Source organism: Pleurodeles waltl, chromosome 1_2 (genome assembly GCF_031143425.1).
Source record: "Pleurodeles waltl isolate 20211129_DDA chromosome 1_2, aPleWal1.hap1.20221129, whole genome shotgun sequence".
In the NCBI taxonomy this organism is placed as follows: domain Eukaryota; kingdom Metazoa; phylum Chordata; class Amphibia; order Caudata; family Salamandridae; genus Pleurodeles; species Pleurodeles waltl.
Window position 1 is genome coordinate 1,168,886,327 of NC_090437.1, and position 22,743 is coordinate 1,168,909,069.

At 44.4% G+C, this 22,743-nt stretch overlaps 1 protein-coding gene across 7 annotated transcripts in view; it reads left to right on the top strand.

Moving 5' to 3' along the window:
* Positions 1 to 22,743, top strand: part of TBC1D14 (TBC1 domain family member 14) — a 490,570-nt gene that overhangs the window by 122,874 nt on the left and 344,953 nt on the right. Inside the window, exon 1 of one of the 7 annotated variants that reach the window (XM_069203210.1) lies at positions 13,774 to 14,033. The exons of the other annotated variants lie outside the window; for them this stretch is intronic. Within the exon in view, the coding sequence (XP_069059311.1) occupies positions 13,999 to 14,033 (35 nt within the window). The 5' untranslated portion in view covers positions 13,774 to 13,998. Of the gene's footprint in view, positions 1 to 13,773; positions 14,034 to 22,743 lie in introns of those variants that run through there. 7 annotated transcript variants of the gene reach the window in all.

Genomic DNA, 22,743 nt, shown 5'->3' on the forward strand with positions numbered 1-22,743 from the left:
TGGAGTTTACTTCAGATGTATATATGAAACTCAGATTGTTTTAAGAATTGGCAGTTATCAGGAGTGCTTTGGGTCGAACTTTCAAAACTGTATCCTTGCTGTCACTTATTGGATAAGCATCAACCAGTGCAAGCTCAATTCTGACAAACCTCAGGCCTGTTATTCAGATCTGCTTCTATTTGCTCAAATACTTGGTGTCCTAATGAGTTGGGGAATTTTCCCCCACTGGTTAGATACAACAGAAATCTTTGTGTCCTCATTGATGGCTCACTTTCTTTTGCTTTATGTATCTCAAAAACAAATCTCCTAATATTTTTAATCCAAAAATATTAAGGAAGGTTTCACAGTTTTTGCTTAAAGATATACAGTTCACTATAGTCAAACCTGCTGTTGGCTCTGATACTAGATTACTGTAACTGTCTTTATCTTCACCTACCAGAGAAGCTTATTCATCAACATCTGTCTAAGCTGCCATATCAGTCTCCTGTCTCTCTACACGTCAGATCTTTACACTGGTTGTCTATAGAAAAAATGGAACTCTTAAAATGTTTGATTTATCAAAGAACTTTAAATGTTCCCACCATCTCATTTGTTTCATTCTACTAATTCCCGTACTCTTAAAAGTTCCTAAGATCAGGAAGATCGACTGGATTGTCGCTACATTTCTTATTAGATTTGAGTAATCCCCTCCAGTTCAGAAAGGGGCTTTCTACTGTGTACACATACAAAGTGCAACACAATACAGGACCAGGATACCTGAACAGCAGCATACACATTAATCAGACCGCCAGACCTCTACGCTGTGCCTCACTCACTTACACGCACTTCTTAGATCCACAAAAGTAAAGCAGGAGGTTGTCCTTTTTTCTACATCGCACCCAAAACATTGAACAACCTCCCTCAACACATCAGAGCCTCCCCCTCACTTCTGGAGCTCTGCAAGAAGCTGAAGACCCTGCTTTTTGAATAAACAGTGAGGGGCTTGCATACCTACTCACCTGTCCAAACACCATTGATGTTATTTATAAATAGATAAATTAAATGGTTTGTCTGCAATCCCAGAAGTGGGTCTCTTTTGGATGAGACGTCTTTGGGAAGGAGCAGCAGACACCGCATGTTACCCACCAGTCTGTCTACTTGGGGGAACACAGTGCTTATTGGACAGTGTCTCATTGGTAGTAGCCAAGACAAAAGATAGAAACTGAATATAGAGCTGTGCATCCCAGCGCTAGTCTTCCCTCTCTCAGACCCTACGTAACTATTTATGTTTCAGGTCCTGTTGTGGGGCAGATGAAGGTGCTTCACCCTGATCTGATCCGCACTCTAGTTGGGCCAAGTACAAAAGATTGTTTATTTTCTATAGCTTTAATTTGTGACCTCAGCATTGTGGCCATGTGGCTGGACCCCTAATGTCTCTAACTCAGGTAGGCCATATTTCACTGTCAAAGTAATACGATATGAGTGGATAGCCAAACAGTGACGTGAAGTTGAACACTCAAATACTTGATTCACATGTTGAAAGCTTTGGATTTGAATATATGATTTGTTACGGAGATGTGAATAGTAAGATGTATCTCTACCTTTTTCTGCCCCAGTTTATGCAGAACAAAGAAATATCTTCTATCCCTACATATCGTTGAAGAGTATAGATTTGTGGCAATCTAAGGAGGTGTATTTTGGATGCACTGGGCAAACTCTCCTTTCCAAAACTTCAAGTATTAAAAGCAGTCATTGCTCACATTTGAGAAGCAGCAAATATTGAAATTCACAACGAATGGCAGACATCCTACTGTCCAGCATACCCACACTTCTACTGATGAATGCAGTATCTTCTATGTGTGGGCAAATTATTTGGTACAGGGATGGACAAAGTTACACATGGGATGGTTGCAGTATTTTAGCCTGGGACCAGATGGCATCCAATACTTCCTTTCAGCCCTTTACATTTCTGAAAGATAGTGACTGAGGGCAATCAATGATGGAGTGGGTTGATTGGTTACCAGCAGGTTTTGCTGCCTAGAAAGCCCTTAATTTATTTACGTTTATGTGCCGAAAACTCCAGGCCCCCAGCCAATGGTAAACGTCCTGTCATTCAGTGAAATCTCACTTCTGATAAAAGAGGTACCCCTCTTGTGTGGCTGGGCCAATCTCAACTGACCACAGTAAGCCAAAATTGTGACTGTGGGAAATAAGTGTAGTGTAAATAGTTTCTTCACGTGGTCACAGTGTTGGCCTTTTCGCTTACATGCAATAGGTCCAGCCACACACTGGTTACCTTTTTTGTTAGAAGAATTATAGGAGCATTCATTGTGGGACTTTTACCATTTCTCACAAGTTCTGTGTTTTTTCCTTCACATGCAACTGAAATGGATTTTTTTTTAAACCATTTTACCCATATTTTGATTTTTTTACAGAAAATTTTGGCTAAGAATAGGTAGTGGCATCCACATATACTACAACACCCTGCATTCTCTTGGGTCTTTATTTTTGTGAAGGGCGTGAAGCTGGCAGGCTTTCCCACGTGCCACATTACCAAAGCCCCGAGCACAGCAGCTACCCACATCACAAAAAGATTTTATGCAAAGGACCTTTGAAGCTTCCTAGGTTCCGGCCATTTCCGGCAAAAGACCATCCCACACATTTATACCGTTTTTATTGAGAGACGTTTGGTAACACAGGGTAGTAGGACATTTACTATTACCTGTTGAACGTCTGTATATATTTTGCTTCCTGTAGGAAGTCACTGTCCACAGGAAACCATTTTGAAAAAACACACCTGCACAATAACCTGCCATTGTCTGTGATCCAACATTCAGGCTGGATTAAATGTCTCATATTCCTACACTCTCATTCTTCTGTAAATTTAAAATGTTCTAAGATTTTATTCATATCTAATTTTATACTTTAATATTCTCTTTGAGTTGATAGTGCGCAGGGAAAAACCTCTGTGATCCATAGCTCGATTGTTGGCTTTGGGTATTGTATGTTTGTTTTGACAACATACACATCTGTGCAACTGGAAAAGTCTGATGAATGTATCAGTTTATTACCTTTGGATACTGGCTTTCAGTGCGAAACGTTAAAAAGGAAAACCTTTTTGACTAGTTCTTTCTTCCCCACGTAAACTATTTTTTTCCACATGATTTGTTGATCTTGACATTACTCTGAATTCATAATCTTTTTTAATATTCAGAATTGTAACATTTTCTTGGCTAACCAGTGGATGTTTATACCGGTTTTCCCCACAAATTGCTTGTAATTGGAAACAAAAAATGCAGGCTATATAGACCACCTCTTAGAAAATTGCTTTAAAGGCGGTGACATTTTTCTCTGTCTCTTTCTGAAAGCTTGTAAGAAAGTGGATTTACCATAGCTAACCTTTGCCTATGTCCTACGTAGAAAAAAAAAAAACATATTGGGAAAAATGTAATCCTGACATATTTTGGCTAATCATAATTCATCAGGTACCTTTTTAGAGCGACCAACAGGAGAAACGTTTGTGGTGGAAAAAGGTTATCAACGCTTAAGCTCGAACTTCCCCGGATGTCAAAAACGGCTCACCATGGGGGTTGTGCGGAGTTAGCAGTGAATTGTTGTAGCACTGATGAACTTAGTTTCTCTTGTGATTCGTTTTTTTTTTTATTTTTTTTTTTTATGCGAGATTCCAACCTCCCCCGGGGAAAAGATAACTAATACACCCAGATATTGCTCATCAAACGATTATATACATATAACAAAGTTGCACATGAAAATGCTATGGACATCGATGACGCAGAAAGACATAGTAACAAGCATTTACAATGCCATAAGTCTTGCAATTGCATGAGTTAGAGCTATTGGCATTGTAAATTCATAACTTGACTTTTCTTGCCACATAAATTGGTCAACCCTGCATCATAATTTCCTATTTCCTGCCATGTAATTCCAATGGCATTGCAAATAACTAAAACCCTTTAATTTACCTTCTTCCTCTATCTGCAGCAAAAAAAGAAAATATTGCCTTTTAGCATCCTAATTTAAATCTGCCATGCTAATTCCAATAGAATACCACTTTCACCACCCCATCATCAGAGTTGCTGTCTGGCTAACACAGTTCCCCAAAAAAGACACAAGACCGCCACAGAGGCGAGATAAACTAGAAGGCTCACTCAAACTTTTCAAGAGTGTTCAAACAGTAATAGTGTTATAAGGATGTTAAATTGGCCTGAATTATGGTCATAACTATAATAGGGAGAGATTATTACAACATATACAATTATCATATAAACCTTTATCAGAAATAAACTTTTGGTTTTAGACTCTGTCTCAAAACAGCTCCATAACAAAAATATCATTTGTAAGAAACATGTCATGTAACTATATTGTTAGCCCCTAGAGGGCATAACTCCATGAAAAAAAGCCGACCGTAATGTAGTGTAACCATATACTATTTTTAGGGCTAGCAGGCCTACTGCAATATTACTACAAACAAGGCCTTCAAAACAAAACTTCTACCAGCTGTAAAACAAAAGTTGTAGCAATGAGAAAGCTTAAAAGACACTGAATGGTGGGAGGGGTTATTATTTGGGGGACCCTCACTAACCTAGTGTGGGGACCCAGATATGATGTAGGCAGAGCATTTTTTGAAGATGGTCCCATTGCCCTAGGACCACCACAGGCTGAGTTATGAGCAAAAATGTTTTGTAAAAGTAATATCCTGCAAAGCATTATGGGGCGAGTTTTTGTACCGCAAATACTATAGAATGTTGACTGCAATGCTCAGAACAGTCCCTAGATGACAGCACAATAACAATAGCATTTGGAAGAAACATGGTCCTGTAATCATAGTCAGCCCTTAGAGAGAATAACCACATGAAAAAAGAATGGGATAAAATAATGCAGTGTAACCATATATTTAGCCTCTAGAGGGCATAATGCATAACACTTTTTCAAGGCTAGCAGGCCTTTTACAATAGATAACAAACATGGTCCAATAAACTTAACTTCTCCTAACTGTAAAACAAAAGATCCAGCCATGAAAGAGCTTAAAAATAAAATGAATGGTGGTAGGGGTTATTAATTTGGAGTCCCCACTAACCTAGTGTGGGGATCCAGAGATAATGTAGACTGAAAGCACATTGTGGTCAATGTTTTGGATGCGGTCCCATTGTCATAGGACCACCACAGGCTGAGTTACGAGCAAAATTGTTTTGTAAAAGTAATACTCTGCAAAGCATTATGGGGAACGTTTCAGTGTCATAAATATTTTAATATGTGGATATGATTGCACTGCTTAGAACAGCCCCTCGAGGACACCACAATGAAAACAGCATCTGTGGAAAAAATAAAAAAACATGGTCATGTACCTTTATAGATGGCCCCTAGAAGGCATAACCACGCAAAAAGTAAATGGCAATACATATTGTAGTGTAACCATATATTTAGCCCCTAAAGGGCATAGCACATTATATATTTTCAGGGGTAGCAGGCCTATAGCAATGATATTACAAACAAGGCCTTAAAACACACAATATATTCCCAGCTATAAAACAAAAGTTCTAGCCATGAAAGTTCTTAAAAAGATACTGATTAGTGGGAGGGGTTATTATTTTGAGGTCACACTAACCTAGTGTGGGGACCCACAGATGACCTAAACAGTGTTGTGCTGAATATATTGGTGGCGGTCCCCTTGTCCTAGGACTACCACATGCTGAGTAATGAGCAAAAATGTATTGTAAAAGTAATGCCATACAAGGTATTATGTGGTGAGTTTTCAGAGTGCAGTGAATATTGTAGTATCGGCTCTCCCGCTGTGCTGGGAGAGCTTATTTCGCTTTGAGGATGCCTGTTTTATGTAAAGCATTTAACAATTTCACATGTCTTAAGGAGAGAGCACCAAGAAATAACTCTGCTCACAGCTACCTAACCAATGTGAGCAGCGCTCCAATACCACTGATCTAGTTCATGCTGTTGTGCCTGTTCGCATCATGGCCGCCATGCAACACTAAGCAGAGAGAGAAAAAAAATAGTTTGCCCACGCTGAAGTATATCCTCAATCGTTCAATAATCCATGTAGCACAGGCAGTGTTGCAGGGCATGACAAAAACAGCCTCAAGACGAGGCAAACATAAAGCATTTACCAATGACATCAAGTGATTTTTGAAAGGCAAGCCCAGGAACGAATGAAAGTGATGGGCGTGAGGTGGGCCTGGTTAAAAGCTGACTACTTACAACAGATCAACGCGCTTGTGCACTTTACCTAAAAAGTAGGTGGCGCAAACAGTCTGTGTGCATCTGTATATGGAATCTGTCGTCTTCACATATGTCTGTTGGAATTGTAGTTAACGCTATAGAAAAAAACAAAAAAAATTCAGAGCAAACTATAATTGTTGGTTTCTTCAGTGTATTCGTTTTTCACACAGGATTATGCATAGGATACAATTAGCTGATGGATATATTTCTAGGACAGCTCTGCTGTTGCATAGCGGTCTGAACATTAATCTGTTTTGAAAGATTTACCAGTTGCCATAGGGACCATATCAGGTCTTTGCAGACAGCATCTCTCTTCCTGCGAGAAAAGAGATCCTGCGAGAAAAGAGATCATGCCATTTGATTATATCTTGTCAAGCCAAGAAAGAAGTTGACAGTTAATTCCATTAGTGACAGTGTGTCATCCAACCATAAAAACTGTCATAAATCAAGCACCTTATGAATAACCTTCATTTCATCATTTGGGCAATTGATTTACTGCCAGTGGCGCATGGGACTCAATTCTGTTCAGGAACAGCAAGATTGCGATGCAAAGTTCGGGTGCTATCTTTAGATTTTTAAAATGGATACCATTGCTTCTCGGTTTTTGTTGCTTGGTGAGCTCCTGCACCCACTCTCGGAATCTTTTTGACCTCATGGTCACAGCTTTTAATCCTGTGGGTCCACTCTACCTTTCATCCTTTCGAGGTTGATAAAATTAGTACCATTTAGTTAGGCAGCTATAAACATCTGTTATTTAGCACCATGATGCCCCAAGTGATAAATATGTGCTTTACAAATACACCTGAAGTGATGGTGGTTCATTGAGGGCTGAAAGTGCTCTGTTTGGAGCAGAAATATGGGGGCTATTCAGTTAGAGTAATTATCGGCATCTAAAATTCAAACTAAGTTCAGCACAGCCAACTCAGTCTTAACATACCAGAGTGAAGGAGCCCTACTTATTTGACTATGGGAACAAACCTATCCAAGCTCCTGCCTAAGGTTTCAACCACAAGCAGTTTCATTACTGCACAGGTTTTAGGGTTGTTTTACAATTGATTTGCATTAATATAAAAGTTCTTCTTTATGCCTTTATATGCGTTCCTGCTTCCAGGTGATGCAGCTTTCACAAGATCAATTCTTAGGAGTCTAAATTTTTTATGAATATCTTACCTTAATAAATGAAGTGGCATTTGAACATTTTTTAAATTAAATAATTGTGTGTGCTGGAGGAAGAATGTGCATACTTTTATCGCCAAGCAACAAATTATTGGGCAATCGAACTTGAGCTAGATTAGGTTATATGCAGATATGAGAAGGCGCAGATCTGCTTCAGCTGGAGGTTCTGCCCTTAAGGCGAGCACTAGTGCAGGACCTGGTCATGGGTCTCTTTGGGTGTGTAGCTGAGCGGTCCCTACAGGGACAAAAATGCTCGACTGTGGTTCGCATGGGGATTCTTCCCTTAAATCTAACACTAAGCTGTCTTGCAGGGATGCGAAGTCTCTACAATGCTTTGGCTGGAGATGGTACAGAGTCTGGTCACACCTCCTTTCTGATGGGCAGTTGGAATGTAATTTGGACGACAAATGCACATTTCCATGGTTCGCTCCATATATTTGCCCACAGTGAAGAAATGGCTAGAACTAATCTTTATTAACCTTCCTTTAGAGATCATAGCAATTAAAGGACCTCATTCTAGTAATCCACCACAGCAGGAACAAGGTTAACCAATTTGCCATCCGCTCATGAATTTCCACTTTAGCGCTTTGCGTTGTACTGTTAACTTTTAACTGCTGTTCTTTGGTAGTTCTTAAATTGTATAACGTATGATCTCACAATGTAATCTTTGATTATTATTTTTCTTTTTCTTTTAACTACTTGACAATTTTACATTATCTTTGGGTGGTATCTGAGTTTTATTTCTATTGTATCATTGCTGGTGAATTTTAACACTGGTGTGTGTTTTTAGTGTATGGCAATATTAGCAATAGTAACAAATAACGTTGATGACGGTGTGTTACCACAGGAGGTGTTACTGTTATTGAAAAAAATTGTATGGTGGTGCCGATAGCTGTACCACATGTCCAATGCATTTAGGGCAATGTGCACAATGCTAAGAAAGCGTAGAGGGAGCAGGTGGCTGGAGTAATGGAGGTGTTATATTTGTGGATTGATTTTATTTTTATTTTTATTTGTATTTTCTTTTTCTCTAGGTTTATTTTTTTCCATGTAATAATTAACATTGAGTGTTAATATTTTTATGAAGAACCCCATGCGTAAACAATGAAATAGTATATATGCAGTTGAAATGATTGAAACTAAGTGTTAGAAGTGTATTTTTTTTAACATATTTTATTAATGCCACATTTTATTGAAGCTGCCATATTAGTGAAATGGATCCTGGGTGATTTCTTTGTGTCTTCACTCTTGTGTTCACTCCTCCCATTAGGTTCCTCTGCTCATCTTCTCTCCCCACTGGCTCCACTAACGCGAAGACAACTGATGCAGTGTGCTTTCTGGTTAATGACAATGCAAAAACCATTTAAATTAAGTTTTTGTTGTAGTAGGAAGGTGGTTTCAATGTTTTGTTTTTCTTCTTTTGGTTTCCTGTGGCAGAAGTAATTTGGCATTTTTCTAAATAGCTTTTGCTAAATGTAAGTTATATTCAAAGCTCTCTGGAAGACTATCACTAGGATGCATCCTGCTTACTTAGAAAATGGGATAGCACTAGCATATAATGCCATTTACATGGTATAGTCTGATTTTGCCAACCAAAATGCTACATGGATCATGCCATGCTGAGTCTGTGCTTCCCACTAATTTCCTATGCAAGAATTGTGTATAAGAACCTCTTAGTTTTGGGAGCGAGACAGATTTTTCTTGCAGACTTTCCTGTTCTTTTGGGGATGCGCTCTGACTTTTTCTTGATTTTGGTGCTCATTTGAAACTTATAATTTATTGACTAGTCTGTATAACTTTGCATTTTTAAGCCTTCATTGCATTATTCTGTACCATTTGACTTTGAGATTTTTGTAGTAAAATTACTTAACTTCCCCCTGATCTAGAACTCAGTTCAGTGGTTGTTATTACTTATTATGTGACTAAACTCATGTTGGGTGGGGTGTTCTCCTATGCAAGATCAACCCAAATTGAACCTCCTAGGTAAATGGTGATATTTTGAAGATTTTGGGGTGTTATGATTATTGGGGTACAGTCTTTAACATTTGTTGTGAGGGGTTCCTCTTCCCCTTATGGGAACTGTTTAATTCATGATGAAGTTTGAGTGGTGTTTGGAGATTGACGAGGGTTTAAAAACTTCGGGAAGATGATCATTGTAGCTATTTCTAGTTTTCTTTTTGAGTTTGAGAGATGTGCTTATAGGGACTTAAGAATCGAGTAGCATCTGTGCCCATTGAAGCCATTCTTATGAATTAGTTAATTTTTTGGGTTAGTGTGTGTGTGTTTTTCTGTGGATAACTTTATATGTGATGCATGTGTGTTAGTAGAGGTTTTAGAAGCAAATGGAGTTGGTTTATGGAATGGGAGACTTTGGGCCCAAAGGCTAGACTATAGGGTATTTGGCTTTAGTTTTTAGGAGCATATTTTTTTTTTTTTTTACTCAGCCAGTTAAGAGACGTCCATTGTCAAATGTGCGTAGGCAAAGCAAAAGCCATTTAGTTGTTTTCAGGATAACCATGGGCAGGGGTGTGGAATTTATTAAAATATCTAATTGTCCAGGGGACAGGTTGCTTCTCAAATCTACTTGTCCCGTAAAAAGATCTACTTGTCCCTTTGGTGCCATGTAGTGTGGTGCCACATTATGGCAGCAATCTCATTATGTAAGAGCTCTGATAATAGCCTTTCTGATTATGCTAGGGCTACTACCATAGTAGGGCTTGAATACTTGCAGTTCCAATCCCTACTGTAGCAATTTCCTTATTTTGCCACCTTTCTGCAGATCTGCATACTGGGGCTGGAGTAAGCAGTAAGCAATAGTTCCAGGGCTGGAATGCCTTTGAGTCTGCAAACCTACTAACCTGCATGTTCTAAAGATTTTCACCAGCTTCTCTCTAATATTTTCCCATAATAAGAAAGGTTGGACATTTACTCCTGACAATGGCAGAGTTAGAACTTCTTCCAGGGTTGGGAAGAAAGTGGCTGGAGGGAAAATGAACTTGCAAATGCTCAATAGATTTTCACATGAGCGTATTTACCCATGCTAAAATACAGTTCACAAATATTTTATAGGGGTACGACATATACCATGGGTCCACTTTTGTGACTTTCTTTAAGAATTTGGGGCCACATGTAGGTAGGTTCAGATTTGTGACCCGCAAATTGCGAGTCGCAATTCCAAATGTAGGATGGTGTCCCTGACACCATCTGTGATTCGCAAGGGCTTCGCAAATGCCCACCTCATGAATAATCATGAGGTGGGTCGCAATTTGCGACCCCCTTGCGAATGGCGGCCCTCACAGGGATGGAGGCCTGCTGGAGACAGCAGACCACCATGTCTGTGACTGCTTTTCAATAAAGCAGTTTTTTTTTGTTTGTAATGCAGCCCGTTTTCCTTAAAGGAAAATGAGATGCATTACAAAAACGAAAAATGAAACGTTTGTTTCATTTTTTCAGAGCAGGCAATGGTCCGCACTGCCTGCTCTGAAAAAATGTTTACAGTGACATTCACAATGGGGAAGGGGTCCCTAATTAGGTCTGGTGTTAACAAAGACATTTTGTTTTTATTAAACTTCTATTTCTCTTTTGGCTGGCTTTACTGTGAGTGATCGCATTCTGCTCTTCCACGAGGAGCATATTGGCACACAAAATAGTTGTGTTCAGTGTCAGGAACTACAGTGGCAATCAGTGATGTAACGAAACTGGAGGGTGCCCCTTTGCAAAGAACATGGAGGAGCCCCCTCTCCAGTCTCACTCAGGGCAGGTGCTGTGCTGAATGGGCCCCCTGGAGGGCGGCTGCGGGGCCTTTGTTATGCCACTGGTGGCAACGTGTGCTTTTAGAGTTCAAAAACGTTTTGGGGGGGCTTTGCCAGTGTTTGTTACAATGTTGAGGGCCTGGTAGCTCCCACAACAATAAAGTGTTACAAAAGCCATGTCAAAACAAGACACGCATTGATAAAACTAAAAGACTTATAAAAATATCAGATCAGTTGTTTTTGTCAGTGTTTGTTTATTTTCATGCTTCCCACAATCGTGTTGAAAATGGTTACACTGATTTTCCATTAAAAATATTTTTGGGAAATACTAGCATGCATCAAAACATTTGACTAAATGACACTTCATTTGCATCTAATCAGAGAGCATTCTGGGAGCATTATACTTAGCCTTATAAGCTAACCTTTTCAAACATGTGTATACACGTTTTTTTTTTGTACTGGAACCAACGTCAGTAGTGAAGTGTGACCTTAAAACGTTTATTTACAGCACTCACCCTAATAATGAAGGCTTTCAAATACTGAACCATAAATACAAGTTGGAACAGCATTATCTTTTGGAAACACATTACCTCAACTGCAGAGAGTTCCACTCTCTGTAACCAGGCAGCCAAAGGGTTTGTGCTGCAGAGGGTTGGGCCTACTTGTCCCAAGGACAAAGTAAACATAAAAACTTGTTGCCCTTGACCCCAAACAAGATGTCCTGGGCGTGGCGATAGGAATTCCACATCCCTGATGGGCTATGTGAATTAATCCCATTAGTATTGATTGTGTGCACATTTTAGGTCTTCTGTATATCGCTTTAGATGTCAAGCAGAACTCATGTGTTAACAAATTAAGAGAATTACTTTCACTGTTGACTTGTGAGGTTATGCAGTTGCTAAAGTTATTTTAAATAGTTCAGTAAGCACATCCGCACCACTTCAGTAAGAGCTGTTGCCAGAGCAGCATCTAAAACTGATTAAAAAAGGAACAACCACAACAAGGGTGAAAAATGACTACCAGCACAACAGGTTAAACAGCAGAGACCACAGTTTTCAGTGTGTTGGGGGCAACACCAGATACCTGCAGGTTGGAAAAGAAAGCAGTGGCAGTAGCGCCCACCAAAGCAAGAATGGAGCAACAGTTGCCACCAAGTAGCCACTAAAGCGACCACCACACCAGCATTAGTTGTCATAGCATCAGCAAAGTGACCAAAGCTGCCACCATGGCAATGACAGAGCAGTCATCCTGGCTGGGGTCGCCACAAACATAATCATCTAAATATACCACCACACAAGTAACCGCATTCACAATAGCTTAAGGCACGGGATGGACAACCGAAGCTACAGAGGACGAGACTGCAGCCACTACCACATTAGTAATGAGAGCTGCTAAGCAACTGTAGTGACCACAGTTGGTCCTGTAGTGTCAGCCAACTTGTTTAATCGGATTGGGGTATTTTTTGTACCACAAAGAGAGCTTCGTCCTCGGCATTCCCCAAGACAGACACGCAGCTCGCTGGGGTTGATCTGACTTGCAGAATGAAATTGTCATTAAGGTTGATCTCCTGTGGATCATCTCCCTTCTAGTGGAGATTATCTAGCTCTGTACACGGCCCTCTCCTACCTGTTGTAACCTGTGCTAAGGCAGTACTATCTGTTAGCGGGCAAAAAAAATATTGGTGGTACACAAAGATGGCATCTCAAACTGAGTGAAATGGATATTCGATTCTTTGCCCTGCTCTTTGTGGGCTACTCCTTCTCTTCTTCATAAGAAGTATGCTGCTTACTTGTTCATCCATCCAGACTTTGATTCACTATCGTAAACAGCCACACAACCACTTAAAAAATCTTGCCTTTAAGATCATAACCACTATCACCTATAAAATAGTCATACTTATGGCTTTGCCATTTGAGAGAGGGAAACATCCAATGAAGAAAGGCGGGCAAAATTTCACTCTCTAAACGGATGCCTGAAATAAACCGATTTCTGATAGAAATTTTTGGGGGGGGATCCATAATTGCCAAGTAGGCCCATAGATTTAGTGTGGCTGAAAGTTGCGCGGTGTAGCCCCAGTTTGTGACCAGCGTAACAGCCCGTCACCCATAACTAACACCCACACTTCTCATCACAGCTGTAGTGTGACCAACAATAGAATTGTGAATACCTGTAGACCCTTGGAATGACAAATGATAAATCCGAAAAAGTTTGCCTTTGGAACAGTAGCTGCTTTTATTTCAGAAAGTCCCACCTAGGCACACAGGCATGCAGTGCTTCACTGGGTAAAAGTAATTGCGGTGTTATTTGGTGTGGAGTTAGGCATGTACTTCTCTTGATTTCTCGTTCAATTATTCACGAGACCGAGAGTGACCTTCAAGTCGCGAGCCTCTTTACACAAGGTGTTTAGCAATCAGGAATTCTATCTAGGAAATCAGATGGCTCTTACTGAATGTATGACGAGCTATGGTAATGTGGAGGCCAATCCTGTTCTTCAAGCAGGCCAATGCCTGTGTAAAGAATGTAACCTGAGAGCTGTAGTACAAAGTTTTCAGAGGGCGTGTTAATGTTGCTCCTTAGTAATTTCTCCACTCCCTCGGACTAGTACAAAGTGCTGGTGGGAGCCGTCGCTTCCTTCCTTGTTGACTGAGCAACTGGAGTCGCCCAGAAGCGGCGTCTCTTGGCTCCAGCGGACTAAACCTGAGTGTTGAGCTTGATTTGCCATGGAATATCCTAGCGGAGCAATGGACATTTCAGCTAAAACGCCTTCTGAAGTGTGACTCGGAACGAACCCCTGACGACGCCCGGCCGTGAAGCCCCTACCGCTCTTCAAAGTGAAGCTATGACCGCGCCGTCATTGCTGCTGTGTACGGACAGGTTTGTACACAGCGCAACTTTGTCTTATAGAAGCCAGCTCCCAATGCAGTATTTTAATTCATTTTTGCGTTTGCCATATTTATTCAGTAGTTCCCGTAATTGCACTAATTTCCGAAAACACTTGGCGACAATATAACTTGTATGAATGCGCTTTACAAATTAACTTAGCGCGAAGTCGAGAAGCGCTGGTAAACTTATATATATATATATATATATATAGTTTTTTTTTTTTTTTTTTTTTAGTCTGATAATGTCTCCTAACGTTTTACGGTTCTTCGACATTTCACGAAGTAGTTCGTTTTAAGGAGTTCTTTTCTAGAGACCATACATAGGTTGTTTGCTGCTGTCACGTTCTGTTTTTCACTGTTCAGTATTGTACTCATATATTTTTTTTTTTTTTGCATGTAGCAACATGCTTCAAATTGCGAAACAAGCAAATGTAAAATATTGACATTTCCTGCGTATGACAGATTATTCTATTAATACCGTTTTTTCCATATTGACATCTGATTGGATATTTCATTGCTAAACTTGCCACATACACAAACTCCTCCTTTTAGCAGCAGTGCGTTGGAATTGGTACATTTCCCTAGCCGTCGACGGTCCTGTTCAAACTTGTAGAATGATTCCTATGGCAGAAACGTCTGTCATGTTCTCTGTTAGCATTGAGATGACCGTCGCTAATTCTTAGCTAAGATTCCCTTTACTAAATTGCTATTATGTTCTACAAACCAAATTTACAATTTTGAGGCCAAATCAAATCAAATCATTAACATTTATAAAGCGCGCTACTCACCCGTGCGGGTCTCAAGGCGCTAGGGGGGAAAGGGGGAGTTATCGCTGCTCGAACAGCCAAGTCTTTAGGAGTCTCCGGAACGCGGAGTGGTCCTGGGTGGTCCTGAGGCTGGTGGGGAGGGAGTTCCAGGTCTTGGCCGCCAGGAAGGAGAAAGATCTCCCACCCGCCGTGGAGCGGCGGGTGCGAGGGACGGCAGCAAGTGCGAGGCCAGCGGAGCGGAGGGGGCGGGTGGGGACGTAGAAGCTGAGGCGTCTGTTGAGGTATTCCGGTCCCTTGTTGTGGAGGGCTTTGTGTGCGTGGGTGAGAAGACGGAAGGTGATCCTTTTGCTGACTGGGAGCCAATGCAGGTGTCTCAGGTGTGCGGAGATGTGGCTGTTGCGGGGTACGTCGGGGATGAGGCGGGCCGAGGCGTTTTGGATGCGTTGCAGGCGGTTTTGGAGTTTGGCTGTGGTCCCGGCGTAGAGGGTGTTGCCGTAGTCCAGGCGGCTCGTGACGAGGGCGTGGGTCACGGTTTTTCTGGTGTCGGCGGGGATCCAGCGGAAGATCTTACGGAGCATGCGGAGAGTGAGGAAGCAGGCGGAGGACACGGCGTTGACTTGCTTGGTCATGGTGAGAAGAGGGTCCAAGATGAAGCCGAGGTTGCGGGCGTGGTCTGCGGGGGTCGGTGCGGTGCCGAGGGCCGTGGGCCACCAGGAGTCGTCCCAGGCGGACGGGGTGTTGCCGAGGATGAGGACTTCCGTTTTTTCAGAGTTAAGCTTTAGGCGGCTGAGCCTCATCCAATCTGCGACGTCCTTCATACCCTCTTGTAGGTTGGTCTTGGCGCTGGCGGGGTCCTTGGTGAGGGAGAGTACAAGTTGGGTGTCGTCGGCGTAGGAGGTGATGATGATGTCGTGCTTGCGTACGATGTCGGCGAGGGGGCTCATGTAGACATTGAAGAGTGTCGGGCTGAGCGATGAGCCTTGAGGTACGCCGCAGATGATCTTGGTGGGTTCTGAGCGAAACGGAGGGAGGTAAACTCTTTGGGAGCGGTTAGCGAGGAAGGAGGCGATCCAGTCCAGGGCCTGGCCTTGGATCCCGGTGGAGCGTAGGCGGGTGATTAGGGTGCGGTGACAGATGGTGTCAAAGGCAGCCGAGAGGTCGAGGAGAATGAGGGCGACTGTTTCACCGTTGTCCATCAGGGTTCTGATGTCGTCTGTGACTGAGATGAGGGCGGTTTCCGTGCTGTGGTTGGTTCGGAATCCGGTTTGTGAAGGGTCGAGCAGGTTGTTGTCTTCCAGGAAGGTGGTCAGCTGTTTGTTGACGGTCTTTTCTATTACCTTGGCTGGGAAAGGTAGAAGAGAGATGGGGCGGAAGTTTTTCAGGTCGCTTGGGTCAGCCGTAGGTTTCTTTAGTAGGGCGTTGACTTCAGCGTGCTTCCAGCATTCGGGGAAGATAGCAGAAGAAAAAGAAGAGTTGATGACGGTCTGGAGGTGCGGGGCGATGATGTCGTCGGCTTTGTTAAAGATGAAGTGCGGGCAGGGGTCCGAAGGGGCGCCGGAGTGGATAGAGTTCATGATGGATTTGGTTTCTTCCGTGTTGATGTGGGTCCAGTTGTTGAGGGTGATGTCCGGGGAAGCGGGTTCAGTGGTGTATGGTTGGGTCTGGTGTCCGAAGCTGTCGTGGAGGTCGCTGATCTTGCGATGGAAGAAAGTGGCGAGGGATTCGCACAAATCCTGTGAGGGCGTGACGGCGTTGGCGCTGGCGCTGGGGTTGGAGAACTCTTTGACGATGCTGAAGAGTTCTCTGCTGTTGTGGCTGTTTTTGTCTAGTCTGTCGGTGAAAAAGTTCCTTTTGGCAGTGCGGATCAGGTGGTGGTGTTCGCGTGTAGCGTTCTTGAGGGCGGTCATGTTGTCAGCGGTGTGGTCCTTGCGCCAGGCCTTCTCAAGGGCACGACAAGTTTTCTTTGATTCTTTGAGGGTGTCAGAGAACCAGAGAGGTTTTTTGGTGTTGGTCTGTCGATGCATGCGTTTGAGGGGAGCAAGGTTGTCAGCGCAGTTGGAGATCCAGTTTGTGAGGTTGAGAGCTGTGTCGTTGGGGTCGGTGGTGAGGGTGGGTTGGTTGGCGGCGAGAGCGGAGAAGAGTTGCTCTTCAGGGATCTTGTTCCACTGTCGATGAGGGATGGGTTGAGTGCGGAGGTGGGAGGTCTCGCGTCGGAATGTGAAGTGGACGCAGCTGTGGTCGGTCCAGTGTAGGGCAGAGGTGTGGCTGAAGAAGACGTGTTTGCTGGCGGAGAAGATAGGGTTGAGCGTGTGTCCGGCGATGTGGGTGGCGGTGTTCACCAGTTGTTTGAGGCCGAGGTTGGCGAGGTTGTCGAGCAGGGTGGTGGTGTTGGGGTCGTTGTTTTGTTCCAGATGGAAGTTGAGGTCGCCTAGGAGGATGTAGTCCGGTGAGGCGAGGGCGTGCGGGGAGATGAAGTCGGCGATGGCGTCGCTGAAAGAGGCGCAAGGTCCGGGAGGACGGTAGACGAGGGATCCTCTGAGGGTGGTCCTTGGGTCGGTGCGAATCTGAAAATGCAGGTGTTCAGCGGCGAGGGGGGGGTCTTCGGTGGAGGTGGTGACGCTGATGGAGTCTTTGAAGATGATGGCGACACCTCCTCCTACTTGGTTGGTGCGGTCTTTTCTGGAGATCTTGTAGCCTTCGGGGATGGCGGGTAGCGATGTCTGGAGCAGAGGAGGCGTTCATCCATGTCTCCGTGATGAAGGCGACGTCCGGGGCTGTGGAGTCCAGGAGGTCCCAAAGTTCAACGGCGTGCTTGTGGACGGAACGAGCGTTGATCAGGATGCACTTGAGGTGGTTGATGGCGCGTGGGCTTGTGGTCGTGGTAGTTGCGTGGTGGAAGATGCGTTTGCAGGAGTTGCAGGCGAAGGGTCCATGGGTGCGTTTGGGGTGAGCTCGGAAGCAGGTTTTGGAGCGCCCTGGGTTGAGGGCGTGGAGGGTGGTGGGGTCGTAGCGGATCAGCGGGGCTTGGGGGAGCTGGGGACCAGGGGTCGTGGCGCTGGGCGCGGGCCAGGCGCAGACGGGCTTGCCTCTGGCGCGCCTCCGGCGCGCCAGCGGCGTGCCCGCTGCGCGACTAGAGGGAGGGGGAGGGGTCAGCTGGGGGCGAATGGGAGCTGGGGGGCGGGGGCGTGCAGGAGGTCGCGGCGGGAAAGCGCGAGGGAGGGGGGGGGGACAGGTAGAGTGAGAGGAGCTGGGGGAGGGGGTTTAGGGTGGAGGAGGGTGAGTGTTAGGAGGTTTGGAGATTAGGGAGAGAGATAGGAGTAGGGTTGTGAAGATAGGGGAGGGGGGGTTGTAGAGGTGGGTGAGGGAGAGAGGTAGAGTGAGAGGATAGGGAGATAGGTAGTAGAGGGGGTGGCGGGAGGGGGGGAGAGATAGAGAAATAGATAGAGAAGTCGATAGATAGGGAAATAGATAGATAGACAGATAGGTAGGTAGGAGGAGGTGGAGAGTGGGGGAGTTAGATAGTGAGATAGGGAGCTAGAGAGATAGGAAGATAGGAGGAGTGAGGGAGGTAGATAGCGAACGGGTTAGCTAGGGGTGAGAGAGGGGGAGGCGAGTGAGGGAGGGGGGATGAGGAAGGAGCAGGAGGGCAGGCTCGGGGGAAGAAGACGGAGGAGGTAGAAGAGCCGAAGACGGAAGAACGGAAGAACGGAAGAACGGAAGAACGGAAGAACGGAAGAACGGAAGAGCAGAAGAACAGAGAAGAAGAACACAGAAGACCGGAAGAACACAGAAGAAGAACACAGAAGACCGGAAGAACACAGAAGAACAGAAGGGAAGAACAGAAGAAGAGAAGAACAGAAGAACAGAAGAGAAGAACAGAAGAACACAGAAGATTGCAGAGGGGGGGCGAGGAGGAAGAGACAGAGAGGAGGAAAAGAAGCAGGAGCAGGAGAGAAGGTGAGTGGCGCGGGGCAGGGCGAGGGGCTGGGAGGAGGGGGGTACTTACAGTTAGGTGGGTCTCAGGAACACAGGAACTCGGGAACTTGGAGGAGCGGCAGGGGGAGCGACCTACCCTTGGGTCAAGGGTCGCTACCACTGTCGCGCAGCGGCCGCCATAAGAGGTAGGAGGGGGGGGGGAGGGGTCAGCTGGGGGCGAATGGGAGCTGGGGGGCGGGGGCGTGCAGGAGGTCGCGGCGGGAAAGCGCGAGGGAGGGGGGGGACAGGTAGAGTGAGAGGAGCTGGGGGAGGGGGTTTAGGGTGGAGGAGGGTGAGTGTTAGGAGGTTTGGAGATTAGGGAGAGAGATAGGAGTAGGGTTGTGAAGATAGGGGAGGGGGGGTTGTAGAGGTGGGTGAGGGAGAGAGGTAGAGTGAGAGGATAGGGAGATAGGTAGTAGAGGGGGTGGCGGGAGGGGGGGAGAGATAGAGAAATAGATAGAGAAAATAGATAGAGAAGTCGATAGATAGGGAAATAGATAGATAGACAGGTAGGTAGGAGGAGGTGGAGAGTGGGGGAGTTAGATAGGGAGCTAGAGAGATAGGAAGATAGGAGGAGTGAGGGAGGTAGATAGCGAACGGGTTAGCTAGGGGTGAGAGAGGGGGAGGCGAGTGAGGGAGGGGGATGAGGAAGGAGCAGGAGGGCAGGCTCGGGGGAAGAAGACGGAGGAGGTAGAAGAGCCGAAGACAGGAGAACAGGAGAACAGGAGAACAGGAGAACAGGAGAACAGGAGAACAGGAGAACAGGAGAACAGGAGAACAGGAGAACAGGAGAACAGGAGAACAGGAGAACAGGAGAACAGGAGAACAGGAGAACAGGAGAACAGGAGAACAGGAGAACAGGAGAACAGGAGAACAGGAGAACAGGAGAACAGGAGAACAGGAGAACAGAAGATCGGAAGAACAGGAGAACAGGAGAACAGGAGAACAGAAGATCGGAAGAACAGAAGCACCGAGAAGAAGAACACAGAAGCACCGAGAAGAAGAACACAGAAGCACCGAGAAGAAGAACACAGAAGCACCGAGAAGAAGAACACAGAAGCACCGAGAAGAAGAACACAGAAGCACCGAGAAGAAGAACACAGAAGCACCGAGAAGAAGAACACAGAAGCACCGAGAAGAAGAACACAGAAGCACCGAGAAGAAGAACACAGAAGCACCGAGAAGAAGAACACAGAAGCACCGAGAAGAACAGAGAAGAAGAACACAGAAGACCGGAAGAACACAGAAGAACAGAAGGGAAGAACAGAAGAACACAGAAGAAGATTGCAGAGGGGGGGCGAGGAGGAAGAGACAGAGAGGAGGAAAAGAAGCAGGAGCAGGAGAGAACGTGAGTGGCGCGGGGCAGGGCGAGGGGCTGGGAGGAGGGGGGTACTTAGTTAGGTGGGTCTCAGGAACACAGGAACTCGGGAACTTGGAGGAGCTGCAGCGGCAGGGGGAGCGACCTACCCTTGGGCCAGGCTCAATGCACAGTATACATGTAATTATTTTACGTGCCGGTGTCGATTCGCACCTTTAATTTTCCTTAATACTTTTAATTATAAACAAAAATAAGTCATATGATATTATAATGTTAATAGAAAAAGCATGTTGGCCTGTGGAAGTACGCACATGCTTGCCTGATTGAAGCTGCTTACAGTGTCTATTCAGCATATGTTGTGATTTTTATGTGGACGTAACCTTATATATATATATATATATATATATATATATATATATATATGCGCAGACACACGTTTTTAACATTCATTGACATCTTTGATGCATTTGTTTGAATGTAATTGTCGTGGCTACTAAACTACTATTGTCAAATGTCAACTCGTTTAGTAGGTCTGCTATTATCCATGACCTTTTAGTTTTACTAGCATTGAATATGTGTTTGTAAAAAATCTCTCTCTCTCGCGCGCTCTCTATCTATCTATCTATCTATCTAATCTTCATCCATTGGTCTATCATATTTCTACTCACTGCATCACGGGGCATGTCTGTAATTGGTTAATTTCTCTGTGTGACGGCATTCTGCTGTTTCACAAGTTGCACTTCCACAAAGTGTTTCATTTCAGTGCTAGGGATTGCTGTGTGTGTGCTTTTTAACACCAATTTTTTTTTTGATTTTAGCCAATTTTTTTAAATATATTATCGAGTCCTGGCAGTTCATCAACAATAAAACCTAGGTTTCCTGAAGCCTACATTGAACACATCGGTATACAAAGATTAGCCAGTTTCCAATTTCCTGCCATATCCAGTACTATATTATAGGCAGCATTAGGGTAGAGGGGAGACACGAGAACAGCTCCGGATCACTTTGTGGAGGACTTTCTAAAATGGTTAACAGAAAGTGAGTGGACATCAGCACTTGAGCAAGTTGAAAAGATATGACTGAATGCCCAGTTCAAATGAATACAATGTCATTATTTACAGAAAACATACTTAACTCCCCTTAAATTGGTCCAGATTTATCTGGGGAGCTGTCCCTGTGTGGCAGGTGTGGTATCCTGGAGACAGACTTTTTGCATATGACATGGGTGTGCAAGAGTGGAGCGCTTCTGGAATGAGCTGGTACGGACTATGAATGCTGTGACAGGCATAGTGATGGTCAGGTCTATCAAGGCATGTTTTTAGGCATAGGGTCAAATCAGAAGCACTGTTAAATAAGGTTGTGAATGTCGGCGTTGGGAACCATCTCGGCAAACGCTTTTTGCTATCCACGGGGCTTCTCTTTGGGCCCCTGAGCTAGGGAGGTGAAAGCGGGATCTATTGGAACGGGCACCGGCAACAAACAACATATGGAGGTTACTCTAAGAGATGACATGGTCATGGAGGACCTGGTCGAAATGGACGAAAGTGCTGATGAGAAGAACTGACCATGTGCCTCCCACCTAGAAGTGAGCTGTTATAACAGTAGAAGTAGAATTCTAGCTGGACCTGGGAATAGGGAGTGGTGCACACCCTTGTAAAGGGATTAGAAAAACTACATTGTTAGAATGAAGATGTTGCTGGTCTGTGATTGTAATTTGTACAACACATAAGATGCGCACCTTACGATGTATTGCACTGTTCTTGTTTTTGCGACTAAAACCTCAATAAAACCATTTTAGAAAAGCTTTTCAAAACCATTGTCACACAAAACAGGTGCTGACAAATCTAAAGGATAACCCTCTAATTCTGGGCCTATTGGCTTTGCCAGTGCTTGTTTACATATGGCGTTGGCAAGATCTTTTGATTTTAAGAAGATCTTAATCCATTTTACATGATCTGTAATCCATGTACTGATTAGAGCGTTCGGCCAGCCTTCTCCATGCACTGATTTGGTCTGTTATGTCATTTACATTTTGCTTCCACCGACCCAGCATACAGCATGGGGCCATGGGTCAGCCCACTCCAGCCAGTGGATAGCTTCACTCTGGGCGAAAGCATTATGCCCTTTCACAAGAAGCATTACTACAAAAAATGGTGGTTATTAACCAGTGTGTGTTTTTTCTTTTTTTGGATTGACAAAGGCCCATCAACCTTTCCAACCAACACAGTGTAGCAAAAACATCCCAAAACAAAACATACAATCATTACAAGTGCAGCCAGCCTGCAATTGATGCTTACACAATCTCCTCCAGTCGTAACAGCCATGAGGAACCATGTCTCTCTACACAGTGCCCGGCTATACTTTCATCGCCACCACTCTCCCGGTGCCCTAAGTGCATCATTTAAGGAGCCCATTGTTCGGGGGTCCCTTATTTTTGTGATCATCTCCGCCCCCTCCCGGTCTCTAAGTCCTCTGCAGCTTTGTTATCGCTGTGGGTGAGTTTAATGTGCTTTTTGTCTGCCAGCGCTCATTCAGTTCAGTAAATCCTCTACACCTGGATCTCCGGTTCTCTGGATGCCATCCAGTGGATGGCAGTCGGTGCCTTGCCAGGACTATCCCAGGGGCTGCCATAAGAGTATCCA